Source organism: Rhinopithecus roxellana, chromosome 2, assembly GCF_007565055.1.
Source record: "Rhinopithecus roxellana isolate Shanxi Qingling chromosome 2, ASM756505v1, whole genome shotgun sequence".
NCBI classification, from domain to species: domain Eukaryota; kingdom Metazoa; phylum Chordata; class Mammalia; order Primates; family Cercopithecidae; genus Rhinopithecus; species Rhinopithecus roxellana.
Window position 1 is genome coordinate 154,476,386 of NC_044550.1, and position 19,458 is coordinate 154,495,843.

Genomic DNA, 19,458 nt, shown 5'->3' on the forward strand with positions numbered 1-19,458 from the left:
CTGCATCAGCATATTTTAGTCCATGAAATACTTTTTGAAAATCTCTGGTATAATTTACCTTTACATGTTCCTAAAACCATTATATGTCTTGGTCCTTTGGGCACAAACCCAAAATATGAAACATTAAAACCTTATTCTCCTTGAAGAGTAGCAAATGCCATGCATGAATTGTCTTTTCAATGTTCCTCCCTAAAAACCCTTCAGGTTCCATAAAGTCATTTTGGGATTAGATGGACAAATTTTTTCCCTATCCCTCTACAGTGGTCCAGGGTGTGAGGCCTGAGATTCTCTCTTTCTTCCTGGGAAGTCTTTGTCCAGTTCTTTTTGGTGACCATGCACAGCAAGGGTAAAAAATCAAGGGAGTAACCAAGAGTAACCAGGAATAGCTGCTAGAATCACAAAACAGCAAAAAAATGCCAGCAAGCAGATGTCCATGTATTTGTCTGTTTAAAAGACAAAATCCACTCCACTCAAGGGATACACATTTTATTTGAGTACCTTCAGATCCAAGGGAGATAAATGTAGGAGGGGGAGAGGGGGTTCTTACATCTTACGAGTGAAAAGGTTTGATGAATTTGATTAGTGCTTTACACTAGATTAATATGCCATCAAATAAATGTAAGTGGCAGGCCACAGGCTTAAGAAAGCAAGTGCTTTCATGAGCCTGTCCACTCAAGAGTAAGGGGAAGAGTCCCATCTTTCTGCTGCCTGATAATCTCATGTTCATGACAGCTTGAGGACAAGACCTCTGTCTGAGTCTAGTTTCTGCAAATATCTTAGCCAGTTTATTTTTTTCAAATTCCTATCTTAATGTTTTACTGCTACCTATAATTTCTAGGTGATATGGAAGTGTTGGTGAATTTTAAGGCTTTGCAGATTGTCTTAATAATTCAGCATATGATGAATGTATCTCAGTTGCCATAATGAACAAGGACGTCCCATATCTGGGCATAAAGTCTTTTCAGTCTTTGGCTGACATGTATTTTGTCCACCTGTGTGTGTGTGTGTGTGTGTTTCTGTGTGTATGTGTGTATCTACAATACTGAACTATTCATACAATTAAAAGTCAATAACATCTTTGCTCATTTGAAGAAATGCTATCCAAGCATATCATGTGTTATTTTAAAAGAAAGCTCTCATTTTTCTTTAAATACTGTTGACTCTGGCTTTTCATGACCCAACATATTTTAATTAACTATAATTATTTTATTTTATATACTTAAATTATCAGAACTTGGCCAATAGGTTTCTCCTTTAAGTTGGTTTTGATATCTTTCTCCAGGATTTCTAAAGCATCATTTCTTTGTGGCAAGAAATGTTCCAAATGAGTCTAGAATATTACCCCAAGAATGGAATCAGCTTCTCTCTAAGGGCTGGTGCTTTATATGAATGGTGAATAAATAGTTCAAACTTTTCTGCTATCATATAAAATTTACATTACTGAAAAGCCTCACATTCTGCAAAATCAACACTAAAAGCCATGGAGCTTATGGGGTACATGAAGTGGGGAAAACCACTCAACATGTAGTTAACTTTGTAACCAAAACACTAAGAAAAACAATCCTTGGTAGCTTGGATGCTCCAGATAGGCAGCTGGGCATGGCTAGAGACTACAACTGTAGAGCCTAAAAATTCACCTAAACCAGTGAGAGGAAACACTGACCACAGGTTTGTGAGAGCAGAGCTGGGGGTGCTGGAACAATGCACACTGAAGGAACTCGAAGCCAGAAGCTCCCAGGGCACAGGCACCAAGCAAGAGTGGCACAAGGCTGGGACACCACTGAGGGCCTCCCCAGAGAGCCTCGTGCTGGCAGTCATTTTTCATTTTCTTAAAATGCAGCTAAAAGAATCCTGGTCCCAGAACAGCAGCTGAGATGTGGTATTTTCCCTTTCCTGCTGAAAGTTGTGATTCTGTTCCTGCTCTTCCGGTTCCCCTTTCCCAGGAGAAACCTGATCTGATCAAACATGACTTCTCGGTTACATAGACATCAGTCTCTCTACACATACGAGCTAATCATATTCTAGAAACACATGAATTTGTGAAATCATGAATTACTTCTGTCTTTGACCATACAAGGTACATTGAGAGGTGGAGGTTATTCTTTCACCTCCAATCTTAGCTGACCTATGACTGCTTTTTTTCTCTTTTATTATTAATTTTAATTGACATAATAATTACTTATGGGGTACAGGGTGATAGTTCAATACATGTATACAATGTGCCATGATCAAATCAGGGTAATTAACATATCTGCCATCTCAAACATTTTTTGTTGTTGTTTTGGGAATATTCAAAATCTGCTCTTCTAGCTATTTGAAAACATACAATAAATTGTTGTTGCTGTCTGGGCTCAGACCCAGTTGGTGGTGAAATGATTAAAACTAATAAGAAAGTCAGAATTATCAATAAATACAGGACGCACTATGGTACCTCCCTCCAGAAAATAGTGAAGAAAATTTTAATTTACCAGCATGCCAAGGACACTTGCTCCTTCTGTGGCAAAATCAAGATAAATAGACAAGCTGTGGGAACCTGGCACTGTGGTTCCTGCATGGAAATGGTAGCTGGTGGTGCCTGGACCTGTAACACCACTTCTACCGTCATGGTAAAGTTACCATCAGAATACTGAAGAAATTGGAAGACCAATAGAAGCTCTACAATTTGAGACATCACTAGTCTATGATAAATGGCTTAATTTATGTAAATAAATAAATAAATAAATAAAATTGTTGTTAATTATAGTCCTCCTATAGTGCTATATAGAACATTAGAGCTTCTTCCTCCATTAACCAACCTTTAGCTATTCCCTCACTATCCTCTACCCTTCCCAACTTCTAGGAACCACCATTCTACTCTCTACTTCAATGAATCAAATATTTTAGCTTCCACATATGAGTGAGAACATGTGGTATTTATCTTTTTTGTGTGCTTGAATTATTTCACTTAACACAATGTCCTCCAAGCTCATCCATGTTGCCATGAATGACATTTTTGTTATTTTTTCTGGCTAAATAGCATTCCATTTTGTATATGTACCACAATTTCTTTCAATTCTTTTTTTTTTTTTACAGTGCAGTGGCATGATCATAGCTCACTGCAGCCTCAAACTCCTAGCCTCAAGCCATCCTCCAGGCTTAGCCTCCCAAGTAGCTGGGACTACAAGTACATCATGCCACCAGGCCTGGCTAATTTTTTAAACCTTTTTGAAGAGATGGGGTCTCACTTTGTTGCCCAGGCTGATCTTGGATTCCTGGCCTCAAGTGATTCTTCTGCCTCAGTCTCTCAAAATACTAGGATTATAGCATGAGCCACCACACCCAGTTCCCATAATTTCTTTATCCATCTGTTGATGGACATGTAGGTTGATTCCATACCTTGGTTATTGTGAATGCTGCTTTAATAAACATGGAAGTACAGCTATGTCTTCAACATACTGATTTCCTTTCCTTTGGATATATACCCAGTAGTGAGATTGCTGGATCATATTGTAGTTCTATTTTTTTATTTGTTATTTTTTTAAAGAATTGGTTCTCACTATGTTGCCATATGACTCAAGGGTGGAATGCAGTGGCTATTCACACATGTGATCATTGCACACTGCCAACTTGAAGGTCTCTATTTTCCCACCTCGGGCTCCAGAGTAACTGAGACTATGGGCACATACCACTGCACTGAGCTTAATTTTAGTTTTGTGAGGCACCTCTACAACTGCTGTCCATAATGGCTGTACTAATTTATATTCCCATCAACAGTGTATGAGAGTTTCCCTTTCTCCACATCCTTGTTATTATTTGTTATTTTTGTGTTTTTGATAACAGCCATTGTCACTGGAGTGAGATGATATCTCATTGTGGGCTTTGATTTGCATTTCCTTGATGATTAGTGATGTTGAGTATTTTTTATATATCTGTTAGCCATTTGTATTTCTTATTTCTAAAGATGTCTATTCAGCTCATTTGCCCACTTTTAATCATGTTATTTGTTTTTTTTTTGCTCTTGAGCTGTTGGAGTTCCTTGTGTATTCTAAATATTAATCCCTTGTTGGATGAATAGTTTGCAGGCATTTTCTCCCATTCTGCAAGTTGTCTATTCACTCTGTTGATAGTTTCCTTTGCTTTGCAGAAGGTTTTTAGTTTGTTATAATCTCCTTTGTCTATTTTTGCTTTTGTTGCCTGTGTTTTTGAGATATTCTCCGTGAAATCTTTGCCTAGGCCTATGTCCTGAAGCATTTCTCCTATGTTTTCTTCTAATCATTTAATTCTTCTAGTCATCCTTCTAGTCATTTAAGTCTTGTAGGCATTTAATTCTTAATCCATTTTGGGTTAATTTTCATATATGGTGAGAGATAGAGGGCTAGCTTCATTTTTCTGCATATAAATATCCAGTTTTCCCAGCATCATTTATTGAAGAGGTTTTCCTTTCCCCGGTGAATGTTCTTGGCCCTTCTGTCTAAAATCAGTTGGTTGTACATATGTAGGTTTATTTCTTGGTTTTCTATTCTGTTCTACTGGCTTATGTGTCTGCTTTTATGACTGTATTATGATGTTTTGACTATCATAGCTTTGACTACAAAGCTTTTTTGTAGTCACTTTTTTGAAGTGAGCTAGTGTGATGCTTCCAGCTTTATTCTTTCTGTCCAGGATTTCTTTGGCTATTCAAGGTCTTTTTGTGGTTTCAATATTAATTTTTAAATTGTTTTTTTCTATTTCTGTGAGGAATGACCTGTTACTGCTTTAACCAATAGAGTTCCGAGAAAGTGACACTTCAGCACTTCTGAGATTGTCATAAGAAGCTTTGCAGCTTCCACCCGGGTGTCTTGAAATGCTCATTCTGGATGAAGCCAGTCACCATGTAAGAACTCCAATTGCCCTAGGACCACCATATATGAGGAAGCCCAATTTAGTCACATGGAGAAGCCACATGAAGACAGAGATTGCCAACTTGCTCCAATTGTCCCATACATTCCAGCCTATATGCCAGATATTTTAGTTTAAAAGATGACTTCATTAGCCAGGCATGGTGGCATGCATCTGTAGTCCTAGCTACTCAGGAGGCTGAGGTGGGAGGATTATTTAAGTCCAGGAGTACAAGGTTATAGTGAGGGGCAATCCCACCACTGCAACCCAGCCTGGGTGACAGAGAGAGACCCTATTCATGGTCTCAAGATATTCCATATTCATGGACTAGAAGAATTAATATTGTTAAAATGTCCATACTACTCAAAGCAATTTACAGTCAATAGAATCCGTATCAAAATTCCAAAGATATTTTTCACAGAAACAGAAAAACAATCCTAAAATGTGATGGACTCACAAATAACTCTGAATAGCCAAAGCAATATTGAGAAATAATAATAATAATAATAACGTGGTACTAGCATAAAAACAGACATATGGGCCAATGGAACAAAATAGAGCCCAGAAATAAATGCACACATTTATGGTTAGTTGATTTTCAACAAAGATGCCAAGAAAACACAGTGGGTAAATGACAGTCTCTTCAATAAATAGTGTTGGGACAATCAGATAGTCTTAGAAGAATGAATTAGACCCTTATCTCCTACCATATACAAAAATCAACTCAAAACCTATTAAAGACTTAGATATAAGACCCCCAAACTATAAAACTACTATAAGAAAACATAGAGGAAAAATGTCATGACATTGATCTTGGCAGTGATTTTTTTTAATATGACCCCAAAAGCACAGTCAACTAAAGCAAAAAGAGACAGATTAGATTATATCAAATTAAAAAGCTTCTACACAGCAAGGGAAACAATCAACAGAGTGAATAAACAACTTGCAGAAAAGACAATATGGATTCCTATCCAAAATAGGTAAGGAGCTGAAACAACTCAATAGCAAGAAAACAAATAACCCAATTTTTTAAATGGGCAAAAAATGTGAATAGACATTTCCCAAAAGAGGACATACAAATAGCTAACAGGTATATGAAAAAATGCGTGGCATCGCTCATCAGTAGAGAAATCCAATTAAAAGATATCACCTCACACAAGTTAAAATGGCTGTTATAAAAAAGGTGAAAGATATCAAACATTGGAGTAGATGTGAAGAAAAAAGAACCCTTGTACACTGTTGGTGGGAACGTAAATTAGTAGAGCCATTAAGGAAAATAGTATGGAGGTTTTCCAAAATATAAAAAATAGAATTACCATATGATCCAGCAATCACACTACTAGGTACACATCCAAAGGAAATGAAACCAATATGTTGAAGAAATACCTGCACTCCCATGTTCACTGTGGCATTGTTCACAATAGCCAAGATATGGAATCAACCTGAGTGTTCATCAATGAATGAGTGGATAAAGAAAATACAGCATAGAATACTATTCATACTTTAAAAAGAAGAAAATCTTGTCATTTGGGACAACATGGATGAAACTGGAGGACATGATGCTAAACAGGTCAGGCACAGAAGGGAAAATATCAAATGATCTCGCTTGTATGTGGAATCCAAAAAAGTTGAAGACTCACATATAAGACCCAAAACTCATAGAAAAGTTGAATTCATAATAGAGAGTAGAATGGTGGCTAGCATGGATTGGGGAATGGGGTGATTGTAGGGTGAAGGAGATCTTGGTCAAAGGATACAAATTTCAGTTAGAGAACAAAATTCAAAGATATATTGCACAACACGGTGACTATAGTTAATAACAATGTATTGTAGTTTTGAAAATTGCGGAGAGAATAGATTTTACATGTTCTCACCACAAAAAATGATAAGCATGTGAAGTAATGCATATGTTAATTAATTTCATTTAGCTATTCCACAATGTATATATTTCAAAATATAATGCTGCATGTGATAAATATGTACAATGTTTATTTCTCAATTAAAAGTAAACAGGAAAAGAATGAAAACGGCAAATGAATCCTGTGCCTTCAAATGAGATATCCAGGTTCTCTCACTGGGACTGACTAGGTGGTTGGTGGGACCCATGGAGAGTGAGGAAAAGCAGAGTGGAGTGGAGTGACAGCCCACCGAGGAACTGCACAGGGAAGAGGGAAGTTCCCACTCCCAGCCAAGAGGAGGGGTGAGTGATGGTGCTACCTTGCCTGGGAAACCACACTTTCTCCACGGATCTGTGTAACCTGTGGATCAAGAGATCCCCTCATGAGCCCACGTCACCACGACCTTGGGTCCCAAGAACATAGCTATGCAGACTCTAGGCAGCAGGCTGGAGACTGCCTAAGATGACTGAGTTCCCGGAGCAGAGGGGCTGCAGCCATCACTGAAGCTCCAGTTGACAATTTCCCCTGCAGGTACCAGGGAGACTGGGCAGTTTGGACTAGGAGGAATTCCCCACAGTACAGCGGCTATGGCAGATCGTGACCAGATTGCTTCTTTAGGTGGGAACCAGATCCATCCCTCCTCACCAGACTGGTCCTCCCTGTGTGAATTTCAGCAACTGCAGCCAGGGGTTTAAGGACAAAACTCTGACCTCCTTGGGATGGAGCCCTTTGCAGGGAGGGGTGGCCACGTTCTCCATGGTTCAGTGGACGTAGTCTTTCCTGCCTGGTGACTCTGAAGAGTCCAGGCAGTCTGGATGAGGGGGATTTGCCCCCAACGCAGTGCACCCACTCTGCCAAGGGACAGCCAGAGTGCTTCATTAAGCGGGTCCCTGATCCCGTGCCTCCTGACTGGGTGAGACCCCACAACAGAGGTTGTCAGAAACCTTGTACAAGAGCATTCCCGTGGCATCAGGTCAGTGCCCCTCTGGGATGGAGATCCCAGAAAAAGGAGCAGGCAGCCATCTTTGCTGTTCTGTAGCCTCCTCTGGTGACACCTCCAAGTGTGGTAAGGACCCAGAAAAATAGAGTCTGGAATGGACCTCCAGCAAACCACAGTAGCCCTACAGAAGAGGGGCCTGACTGTTAAAAGAAAAACAAGCAAACAACAGAAAGCAATAACATCAATAACATCAGTAACATCAACAAAAAAGACCCCACACAAACCCCATCCAAAGGTCAGCAGCTTCAAAGATAAGCTCACAAAGATGAGAAAGAATCAATGCAAAACTGCTGAAAACTCAAAAGGCCAGAGTGCCTTTTCTTCTTCAAATGATCACAACACCTCTCCAGCTAGGGCACAGAACTGGGCTAAAGCTGAGATGGATGAACTTACAGAAGTAGGCTTCAGAAGGTGGGTAATGATGAACTTTGCTGGGCAAAAGGAGCTTGTTCTAACCCAATCCAAAGAAGCTAAGAATGATGATAAAACGTTACAGGAGCTCTTAATCAGAATAACCAGTTTAGAGAGAAACATAAATGACCTGATGGAGCTGAAAAACACAACACAATAAAATCACAGTGCAACCACAAGTATCAATAGCTGGACAGACCAAGTGGAGGAAAGAATCTCAGCCTTGAAGACAATTTTGCTGAAATAAGACAGGCAGACAAGATTAGAGAAAAAAGAATGAAAAGGAACAAACAAAACCCTCAAGAACTATGGGATTATGTAAAAAGACTGAACCTATGACTTACTGGGGTACCTCAAAGAGACAGAGAGAACAGAACCAAGTTGATAAACATACTTCAGGATATTATCCAGAACTTCCCCAATCTAGCAAGACAGGCCAACATTCAAATTCAGGAAATCCAGAGAACCCCAGTAAGATACTCCACGAGAAAAATTAGCCTGAAGACAAATAATCATCAGATTCTCCAATGTCAAAATGAAGGAAAAAATGTTAAGGGCAGTCAGAGAGAAAGGCCAGGTCACCCACAAAGGAAAGCCCATCAGACTAACAGTGGATCTGTCTGCAGAAACCCTACAAGCCAGAAGAGATTGCGGGTCAATGTCCAACATTTTTAAAGAAAAGAATTTCCAACCCAGAATTTTATACCGGGCCAAACTAAGCTTCATAAGTGATGGAGAAATAAGATCCTTTTCAGACAAGCAAGTGCTGAGGGAATTCATCACCAGCAGGCCTGCCTTGCAAGAGCTTCTGAAGGAAGCAATAAATATGGAAAGGAAAAACCATTACCAGCCACTACAAAAACACACTGATGTACACAGATCAATCACACTATGAAACAACCACGTAAGTCTGCAGAATAGCCAGCTAGCATCATGATGACAGGATCAAATTCACACGTAACAATATTAACTTTAAATGTAAATGGGATAAATGTCCCAATAAAAAACAGCAGAATGGCAAGGTGAATAAAGAGTCAAGACCCATTGGTGTGCTATATTAGAGAGACCCATCTCACATACAAAGACACACACAGGCTCAAAATAAAGGAATAAAGGAAAATTTACCAAGCAAATGGAAAGCAGAAAAAAGCAGGGGTTGCAATACCAATTTCTGACAAAACAGACTTTAACTCAACAAAGATAAAAAAAGACAAAGAAGAGCATTACATAATGCCTTTATATAATGGGTAAAGGGTTTAATTCAATAAGAATTATTGACTATATATATATAGTTATATATATATAACTATATAACTATATAACTATTCTAAATATATATGCAACCAATACAGGAGCAACCAGATTCATAAAACAAATTCTTAGAGACCTACAAAGAGATATAGACTCTCCACCATAACACTGGGAGACTTTAACACCCCACTGTCAATAGACAGATCATCGAGACAGAAAATTAACAAATATATCCAGAACTTGAACTCAGCTCTGGATCAAGTGGACCTAACAGATACCTACCAAACTCTCCACCCCAAAACAACAGAACATACATTCTCCTTGATGCCACATGGCACTTACTCTAAAATTGATCAATAATTGAAAGTAAAACACTCTTCAGCAAAAACAAAATAACTGAAATCATAACAAACAGTCTCTCAGACCACAGTACATCAAATTAGAACTCAAGATTAAGAAACTCACTCAAAACCACACAACTACATGGAAATTGAACAATCTGCTCTTGAATGATTCCTGGGTAAATAGTGAAAATAAGGCAGAAATAATCAAGAAGTTCTTTCAAACTAATTAGAAGAGATAATGTACCAGAATCCCTGAGACACAGCTAAAGTAGTGTTAAGAGGGAAATTTATAACACTAAATGCTCACATCAAAAATCTAGAAAGATCTCAAATCGACATCCTAACATCACAACTAAAAGAACTAGAGAACCAAGAGCAAACAAACCCCAAAGGTGACAGAAGACAAGAAACAACCAAAATCAGAGCTAAACTGAAGGAGATACAGACATTAAAAATCCTTCACAAAAAAAAAAAAAAAAAAAAAATCAACAGATCCAGGGGCTGTTTTTTTTTTTTTTTTTTTTTTAATAATAAAATAGATAGACTGTTAGCTAGACTATAAAGAAGAAAAGAGAGAAGAATCAAATAGACACAATAAAAAATGATAAAGGGGATATCACCACTGACCCTACAGAAATACAAACAACCATCAGAGAATACTATACACAACTCTATACAAATAAACTAATAAGCCTAGAAGAAATGGATAAATTCCTGGACAAACACACCCTCCCAAGACTGAACCAGGAAGAAGTTGAATCACTGAATAGACCAATAATGAGTTCTGAAATTGAGGCAGTAATAAATAGCCTACCAATCAAAAAAATCCCAGGACCAGACAGATTTACAGCCGAATTTTATCAGAGGTACATAGAGGAGCTGGTACCATTTCTTCTGAAACTATTGCAAACAACTGAAAAGGAGGGACTCCTCCCTAACTTATTTTATAAGGCCAGTATCATCCTAATACTAGAACTTGGCAGAGATACAACAAAAAAGAAAACTTCAGGCCAATATCCTTGATGAACACTGTTGCAAAAATCCTCAATAAAGTACTGGCAAACTGAACCCAGCAGCATATCAAAAAGTGTATCCACCACAGTAAAGTTGGCTTCATCCCCAGGATGCAAGGCTGGTTCAACATAAACATGTCAATAAAAGTAATTCATCACATAAACAGAACTAAAGATAAAAACCACATGATTACATCAATAGACACAGAAAAGGCCTTCAATAAAATTCAACATCCCTTCATGTTAAAAACTCTCAATAAACTAGGTATTGAAGGAACATATCTTAAAATAATAAGAGCTATTTATGACAAACCCATAGTCAACATCATACTGAATGGGCAAACACTGAAAACATAACTTTTGAAAACAGGCACAAGACAAGGATGCCCTCTCACACCACTCCTATACAACATAGTATTGGAACTTCTGGCCAGGGCATTCAGTCAAGAGAAAGAAATAAATCATATTCAAATAGGTAGAGAGGAAGTCAAATTATATTTGTTTGCATATGACATGATCTTATATCTAGAAAACCCCGTCATCTCAGCACAAAAGCTTTTTAAGTTGATAAGCAACTTCAGCAAAATCTCAGGTAAAAAATTCTAGCATTCCTATACACCAACAACAGGCAAGCAGACAGCCAAATCACAAATGAACTCCTATGTACAATTGCTACAAAAAGAATAAAATAGGCTGGGCATGGTGGTTCACACCTGTAATCCTAGCACTTTGGGAGGGCAGGGAGGGTGGATTGCCTGAGCTCAGCAGTTCAAACCCAGCCTGTGGAACACAGTGAAACCCCATCTCTACTAAAAATACAAAAAAAAAAAAAAAAAAAAAAAAAAATTAGCCAGGCATGGAGGCGTGCGCCTGTAGTCCCAGCTACTTTGGAGGCTGAGACTGGAGAATCACTTGAACCTGGGAGGTGGAGGTCTCAGTGAGCCGAGATTGTGCCACTGCACTCCAGCCTGGGCAACAGAGCGAGACTCCATCTCAAAAAAAAAAAAAAAAGAATAATATACTTGGGAATACAGCTAACAAGGGAAATGAAGGACCTGTTCAAGAACTACAAACCGCTGCTCATGGAAATCAGGGAGGACACAAACAAATAGAAAAACATCCCATGCTCAAGGATAGGAAGAATCAATATTGTGAAAATGACCATACTGCCTAAAGTAATTTATAGATTCAATATTATTCCAACTGAACTACCATTGGCATTCTTCACAGAATCAGAAAAAACTATTTTAAAATTCATATGGAACCATAAAAGAGCCCATATAGCCAAGACAATCCTAAGCAAAAAGAACAAAAGCTGGAGGCATCATGCTACCCAACTTCAAACTACACTACAAGACTACTGTAACCAAAACAGCATGGTACTGCTACAAAAACAGATGCCTAGATCAGCAGAACAGAATAGAGAACTGAAAAATAAAACTGCACACAGACAACCATCTGATCAACAAACCTGACAAAAACAAGCAATGGGGAAAGGATTCCCTATTTAATAAATGGTGCTGGGAAAACTGGCTAGCCATATGCAGGATATTGAAACTAGACCCCTTCCTCACAACTTATACAAAAATTAACTCAAGATGGATTTAAGACTTAGATATAAAACCCAAAACTATAAAAACCCTAGAAGAAAATCTAGGTAATGCCATTCAGGACATAGCCACAGACAAAGATTTTAGGATGAAAACGTCAAAAACGATTGTAGCAAAAGCAAAAATTGACAAATGGGACTGAATTAAACTAAAGAACTTCTATACAGCAAAAGAAACTATCATCAGAGCAAACAGACAATATACAGAATGGGAGAAAATTTTTGCAATCTATCCATCTGACAAAAGTCTAATATCCAGAGTCTACAAGGAACTTAAACAAATTTACAGCAATAAAACAACCCCATTAAAAAGTAGGCAAAGCATATGAACAGACACTTCTGAAAAGAAAACATTCATGGGGCCAACAAACACATGAAAAAAAGCTCAACATCACTGATCATTAGAGAAATGCAAATCCAAACCACATTGAGATATCAACTCATGCCAGTCAGAATAACAATTATTAAAAGATCAAGAAACAACAGTTGCTGGTGAGCCTGTGGAGAAATAGGAATGTTTTTACACTGTCGGTGGGAATGTAAATTAGTTCAACCATTGTGAAAGACAGTGTGGCAATTCCTCAAAGACCTAGAACCAGGAATACCATTTGACCCAGCAACCCCATTACTGGGTATATACCCAAATGAATATAAATCATTCTATTATAAAGATACATGCACACATATGTTCATTGCAGCACTACTCACAATAGCAAAGACATGGAACCAACCTAAATACTCATCAATGATAGACTGGATAAAGAAATGTGGCACATATACACTCTGGAATACTATGCAGTCATAAAAAGGAATGAGATCATGTCCTTTGCAGGGTCATGGATGGAGCCAGAAGCCATTATCCTCAGCAAACTGGCACAGGAATAGAAAACCAAACACCACATGTTCTCACTTATAAGTGGAAGCTGAAAAATGAGAACACATGACACAGGGAGAGGAACAACACATACTGGGCCCTGTGGGAGTGGGGAGGTGGCAAGGGGGAGAGCATCAAGAAAAATAGCTAATGCATTCTGGGATTAATACCTAGGTGATGAGTTGATAGGTGCAGCAGAGCACCATTGCACACATTTACCTATGTAACAAACCTGCACATCCTGCACATGCACCCTGGAACTTAAAATAAAATTTAAATTAATTAATTAATAAATTTAAATATAAACAAGTAGTTATACAAGGTGTCCATAAAATTCAGAAACAGGGAAATATGCATACTGTGTCACAAATATCTTTCATTTATTTATTTATTTATTTATTTAAATAAATAAATACTGTTCTAAAATTAAATAAGTAAAAAAAGTTTGCAACTGGAAAACAATAGTAGCTTAAATTTAGGCCTTAATGTTATGTTTGAAATGTAAGAGTGAATTTGACTTCCTGCCTTGTATTTTTATAGGCAGGTGTGCTATTATGCCGGGGCCACCTAGGCCTTGAAACCTGGTTTCTCTTGATTTTAGCCAGGACTACACCACTGACCCTGCAAATAGACAGGGCTCTCTGCTTTCTCTGCAGAGTAGCTCAAGGCAACAGGATGTGCACTGGGTCCCACTGCTAATGATTGGAAGTCTCAAGTTATCAGAACAACTCCTTCTCCCTTTCCTTCTTCTTCTTCCTTTTTTTTTGGTTTTTGTTTTTGTTTTTGTTTTGTTTTGCTTTTAGTTCTACGACACAAGTGCAGAACATGCAGGATTGTTACATAGGTAAATGTGTGCCATGGTGGTACAGACACACCATAGAATACCTTCCCTTCTTTGCGAATACTCTACTATGCTCTGTCTGAAAGGGCTAGATATGGCATTGAAACTTGCTGGGTTTTACTCATTCTTTGTGGGGTAGCATAAAGGTCCACTCTTTTACAGAAAAAAGAACTTGGCCAGGCGTGGTGGCTCATGCCTGTAATGCCAGCAGTTTGTGAGGCTGAGGCAGGTGGATCCCTTGAGTCCAGGAATTTGAGACCAGCCTGGACAACATTGCAAAACCCCGTCTCTACAAAAACTATGAAAATTACCCAGGCTGGGTGGTGCATACTTGTAGTCCCAGATACTCAGGAGGCTGAGGTGGGAGGATAGCTTGAGCCCAGGAAATGAAGGTTATAGTGAGTTGAGATCATGCCACTACACTCCAGCCTGCATGACAGAGTGAAATCCTGCTTCAAAAAAAAAAAAAGAAAGAAAAAGAAGGAAGGAGGGAAGGAAGGAGAAAAGGAGAGAGGGAAGAAAGGAAAGAAGGAGGAGAAAGAGGAAAGAAAGGAAGGAGGGAGGGAGGGAAGGGAGGGAAGGAAGAAAGGAGGGAAGGAGGGAAGGAAGGAGGTAGCCAGGGAGGGAGGGAAAGGAAAGGAAAAAGAACCTGTTTCCAATTTCATCTCTGGAACTAAAACTTCAGTCCTCGGACTAGTGTCACCTGTGTCCTCCAGTATCTAGACAGCAAGGTCACTGAGAGCAAGGATCATGTTTTGCACATTTATCCTGCCCTCTACATTACAGTATCACATATAAAACAGAACTCAATGAAAGGTCAAATTTCAAATAATCCTGATCTGGCAAATTATCTCATCAAACTAAAGTAAATAGAGATGACGCTTTAGTTTTCATGAAAAGCGGCAATGTTTTAGCTAATAAACAAGGAGAATTAGCAGAGCCTTCACTGATTCTAGGTTGAGCACTATGACTCACTCCATGCAGATGTAGCTGGGAGGAATGGGATCCAATGATCCCTACAACATTGCCTAGGTCTTGGTGTAGGGATTAGAAATGCTTTTCAAATAAGATATAAAGTTCCAAAATGAACCACCACCACAACAAAAATTATTCCTTCAGTGTCTATTATTGGAAAGGAGAACATTTTATTAATACTAGCTATTTTCCATAAGTTATTTGAATTCATGTAAAGTCATCTTTCTCTATACTTGTCCTTAATATTGCAGTCATTTATTTTAGCTCATTGATTTAAAGGCTGATTTTGCATACAAATTCAATTTTATGACCATGTAAGTAGTAGTTACCTGAATACACCTCTGGAAAACCTAAAGCTATACCTTCATTGACTATTTTTACATTCACTAACATTTCTGCCATATGTGCCTCCTCTCTTTCTATGTCTCTCTATATAATTATATTTTTCTCTCTCTGAAAAAGAAATTATTTATATAAATATATAAAAATATATCTGTACACACACACACACACACATATATATACATGAAATCAAGTAGTTATACAAGGTGTCCATAAAATTCAGAAACAGGGAAATATGCATACTGTGTCACAAATATCTTTCATCTGAAACAATATTATCTTTGGACACCTTGTAAACACTAAAACCACCATAGGTACATTTTTTCTTTTCCCTCAGCATCAATTCATTCATGTTTACCAAATTCCCTGAATGTCATCCACACATCCTTCAGCCACTGAGGAGTGAGCTTCTGATGCTGGAAGATGAGAAATGTTGAGAATTATGCAGGGAATAACAAATCTTACCCCCTCCCCTTTTTTTCCCCAAACTTGTCATTCTGTTCTTTCTTATGATTAAAGTTGGTAACTGAACTGATGGTGAAGAAGTGCTGTTCCAATCTGGAGCAGTTTCCAGTTGTATAATGAAATGAGGCTTGCAAGAGCCCACCATTCTGACCAACCTATTCTGTAGATGAGGAAACCCAAGCACCGATTAGTAAATGTATGGGCCCAAGGTCACCCAGCTAGTTCTTGTTTCCAACCAGAATTTACCTTGGATGTCTCCCATCAATAAGGACATTCTTTATCCTTGCATCTATCACTCCTGCTGTTTGTCTCCTGCTGGCTTGCCCACTTAATAGGCAAGCCCTGTCACTCAGGAGTTAGAAAACATTCTATCCACAATGTTACTGCATCTTGCTGTAACACTTGCTGTACATCTGTACACATGTAACTTGCTGTAACATCTGGCTATGCCACTCCTTTCCAAGAGAACTGGCTGCCTGTAGCGGCAATGCCATATCTGATGGCCTAACTGCTCCCTTCACCATGTGTGGGTGTTACCTTGCAGTTGTATTTAGCCCTGTGCTGTTCACAGTTCTAGCCTGAATTTTCATCTTTCTGACATCTGAGATTGACTCTACACAGCCAGCTTCAAAGATGAGCACTTCCCAGTCCTCCTTCTTTCTCCACCATTCCCTGCAGTTCACCCTTTCCAGTTTCAAATACTTTTTTAGTATTTCAGTATTTCCCATGTAATATTTGGAGACTATTTATACTAATGTATTATTCATTGTTTATCTGAAAATTCAGATCCAACTGGGTGAAATGTATTTTATCTGGCAATCCTACTTTAGTATTCAAATAAAATGAACTAAAAATCCTTCTATGTAATGCGCAGAAAGGTTCTGCAGTTCCAGCTAAGGTGGAGGAAAGCGCATATTGCTGAGTTATATCCACTGCAGCAAAGAAGTGATTACATGTCTGGTATGTTCTGCATGAGATGCTAAGCACATACCACCCCTGCCTACAAAAGTTCCCCTGTCAAAGCCTAGGCAATGATTTACAAAACAGTAAAAGTATAAATTCACTCACACCCAAATCCAATGGGGAGAAAACCCAGAGCGTTCAGCACTGCCTGCAGTTGCCAAGGAAAAACAAAATAAAACATGAAAAAACAAAATACTTGCAAAAGTGCTTTCTTGCACAGAAACAGAGAGTCACTTGCAGGGAGAGTGCGGATTATGTAAAAGCTTGGAGAATTTCAAAAGATGAGGCTTCCTGAGAGTCTTGCATGCCGTAATTTCCACCACTACCATCCCCACAACTTCAAAATGCAGCCGCTCTTACTCTGGCTGATTCAGCGGACTAGAAGGAATTACTTTCAGTTAATTCCATGATGCATTTAAAAAAAAATAATATAAGCACTACATTGGCTTGCTCAATTGTACACACACACATGGAAAATATTTACCACTCAATTCAATCGAACACATCTACTGCACAAAATGCAATGCAAGCCATGAGAGGAGAGTGAGGTATGAGAGAGAATGGAGGTAGGGGCTGCACCAATATAGTCCTGCCCTCAAAGAGCTTGGAATCCTTCGGAAAGACTCAGAAAGGCAAACTTGTATGCCAAAAGTACAAACATATGCTGCCCAGAGAGATCAACTCCATGTTTGGGAAGGGAAGGATGGAGGAGAGGAAGTAAAAGTGAGAGCCTAGGGAGGTGGGGACTATATGAATGCAAGACTTTTGTCTGTATTTTAAAGTAATATCTAGATTTATGCAGAAGTAATGCCAATGTGTTGTTTAGGCCACATATCTAAATAATAGATGTTAAATTACATCCCAAACTACTAGAATATAGTGGGCTATGGCCCTATGTGAGCCAGTAGAAGAAAAATCAATTTACAAAGTCATGAACCAGCTTTTATATACATTTAGTTTATGAAGGCCTAACCACTTTGGACAGTCTAAATCTACAGATGAAACCATATGGAAATTTTATCTTTGAGTATGTAATGTTACAAACTGCAATACATGAGCAAAATTCAACACACCAGAAGAAATGCAAATGTGCATTCCTTTGTATATAAATAAGATTATCATCACACAAAATATGAAATGTTTTCCTTTAAAAAATTGTGAATCCTGACTGTGAATGCACAGATTGCTTTTCTTTACTCTCCATTAAAACATTGCTAACTCAGAACCTCTGCCTTATTATTTATTTCAAAAGAACAGGATTGGGTGTGGTTGGTGGTTCACACCTGTAATCCTAGTGCTTTGGGAGGCAGAGGCCTGAGGATCAGTTGAGCCCTGGAGTCTGAGACCAGCCTTGGCAACACATGTTCTGACACTGTCTCTATACAAAAAGAAAAAAATAAATTAGCCAGGCATGGTGGCACATGCCTGTAGTCCCAGCTACTGGGAGACTAAAGTGAGAGGATCACTTGGGCCAGGAGCTGGAGGCTGCAGTGAGCACAGCCTGCACGCCAGCCTGGGCAACAGAGCAAGACTGTCTCAAAAAAAAAAAAAAAAAAAAAAGAAGAAGAAGAAGAAGAAGAATGAGAAAGGAGAATGCCCAAATCTCAGTAGGCCCTAAAGCAGCAACCATGAAACTGAAGAACTCCATGGGCATGCAGGAGGCTGCACTTTTCAATAAGTACTATCTTCCCACAGACTCCCTGTCAGCAGATGGCACACAGATCCAGCATGAAGGACTTTGCAAGTTGAACTGGAAAGGCCAGCCCTTCACACACAAGTTTCCGTTGTGAAAGTCGTCAAAATAAAAATGGAGTCACTTATGTTAAAATCCCTGACAAAATGGAGCCAGAGAAGGCCATGAAGGCATGCAGGGTTTTTGTGCATGAATGCCGGATAACAAGAACTATCACAAAAGATTCTGCAAATACCACAACCTTTCCATCAAAGTCTTACAGACCAAAAATACTTCTGCAAGGACATCTACCCAATAACTGCCTGTCCAACCTCAAACTGGCACTGCCCGTCTTATTGATCCTTGTAGCTGACAGTAATTGTCTCAAAACAATTGTGTAATCCTCATTTTTACATTAAAACACTTTGTCTTCCTTTACTGTCCTGAATACACACATAGTTTACTATGGCATGTATATTCTCATTACAATGCCCATTCACAAACAAATATCATCTTCTTTACAAAGCAAAACTTTCCACTGGGTAGCCAGATCTTGTGGCTGTCATGTAGAAAATCTTTCAACTCAGCTTCTTCCTGGGGTCACAACACCCTGTGTGACCTGCCCCACCACTGCCTTGCCAGCCTGCTATTCTCCTTGTTCACCACTTCAGCCACAGTGGCTTCTCTCTGCCCCTGGAACATCCCAACTGGGGCCACTACAGGGCCTTTATGTTTGCCATTTCATCTGCATGGAATGCACTGTCCATATTTCCTAGACCAGTTTCTTATTGTAATAAAGATCTCAGGTTAAATCTCACCTGTGCACACAGACCTTTCCATTTTACCCTGTCTAAAGTAGCACACCCACCTCAAAACATTCTCTATCATGTTATGGCATTTATTGTCTTCCTACCCCCTAAAATCATCTACAGAACTATTGGTT

At 38.8% G+C, this 19,458-nt stretch overlaps 1 protein-coding gene across 1 annotated transcript; it reads left to right on the forward strand.

Moving 5' to 3' along the window:
- The first annotated feature begins 2,372 nt into the window (after positions 1-2,372).
- On the forward strand, positions 2,373-2,630 carry LOC115892329 (60S ribosomal protein L37a-like). The gene has a single exon (XM_030913394.1). The coding sequence runs from the start codon at positions 2,373-2,375 to the stop codon at positions 2,628-2,630; it is 258 nt and encodes an 85-aa protein (XP_030769254.1).
- The last annotated feature ends 16,828 nt before the right edge of the window (positions 2,631-19,458 follow it).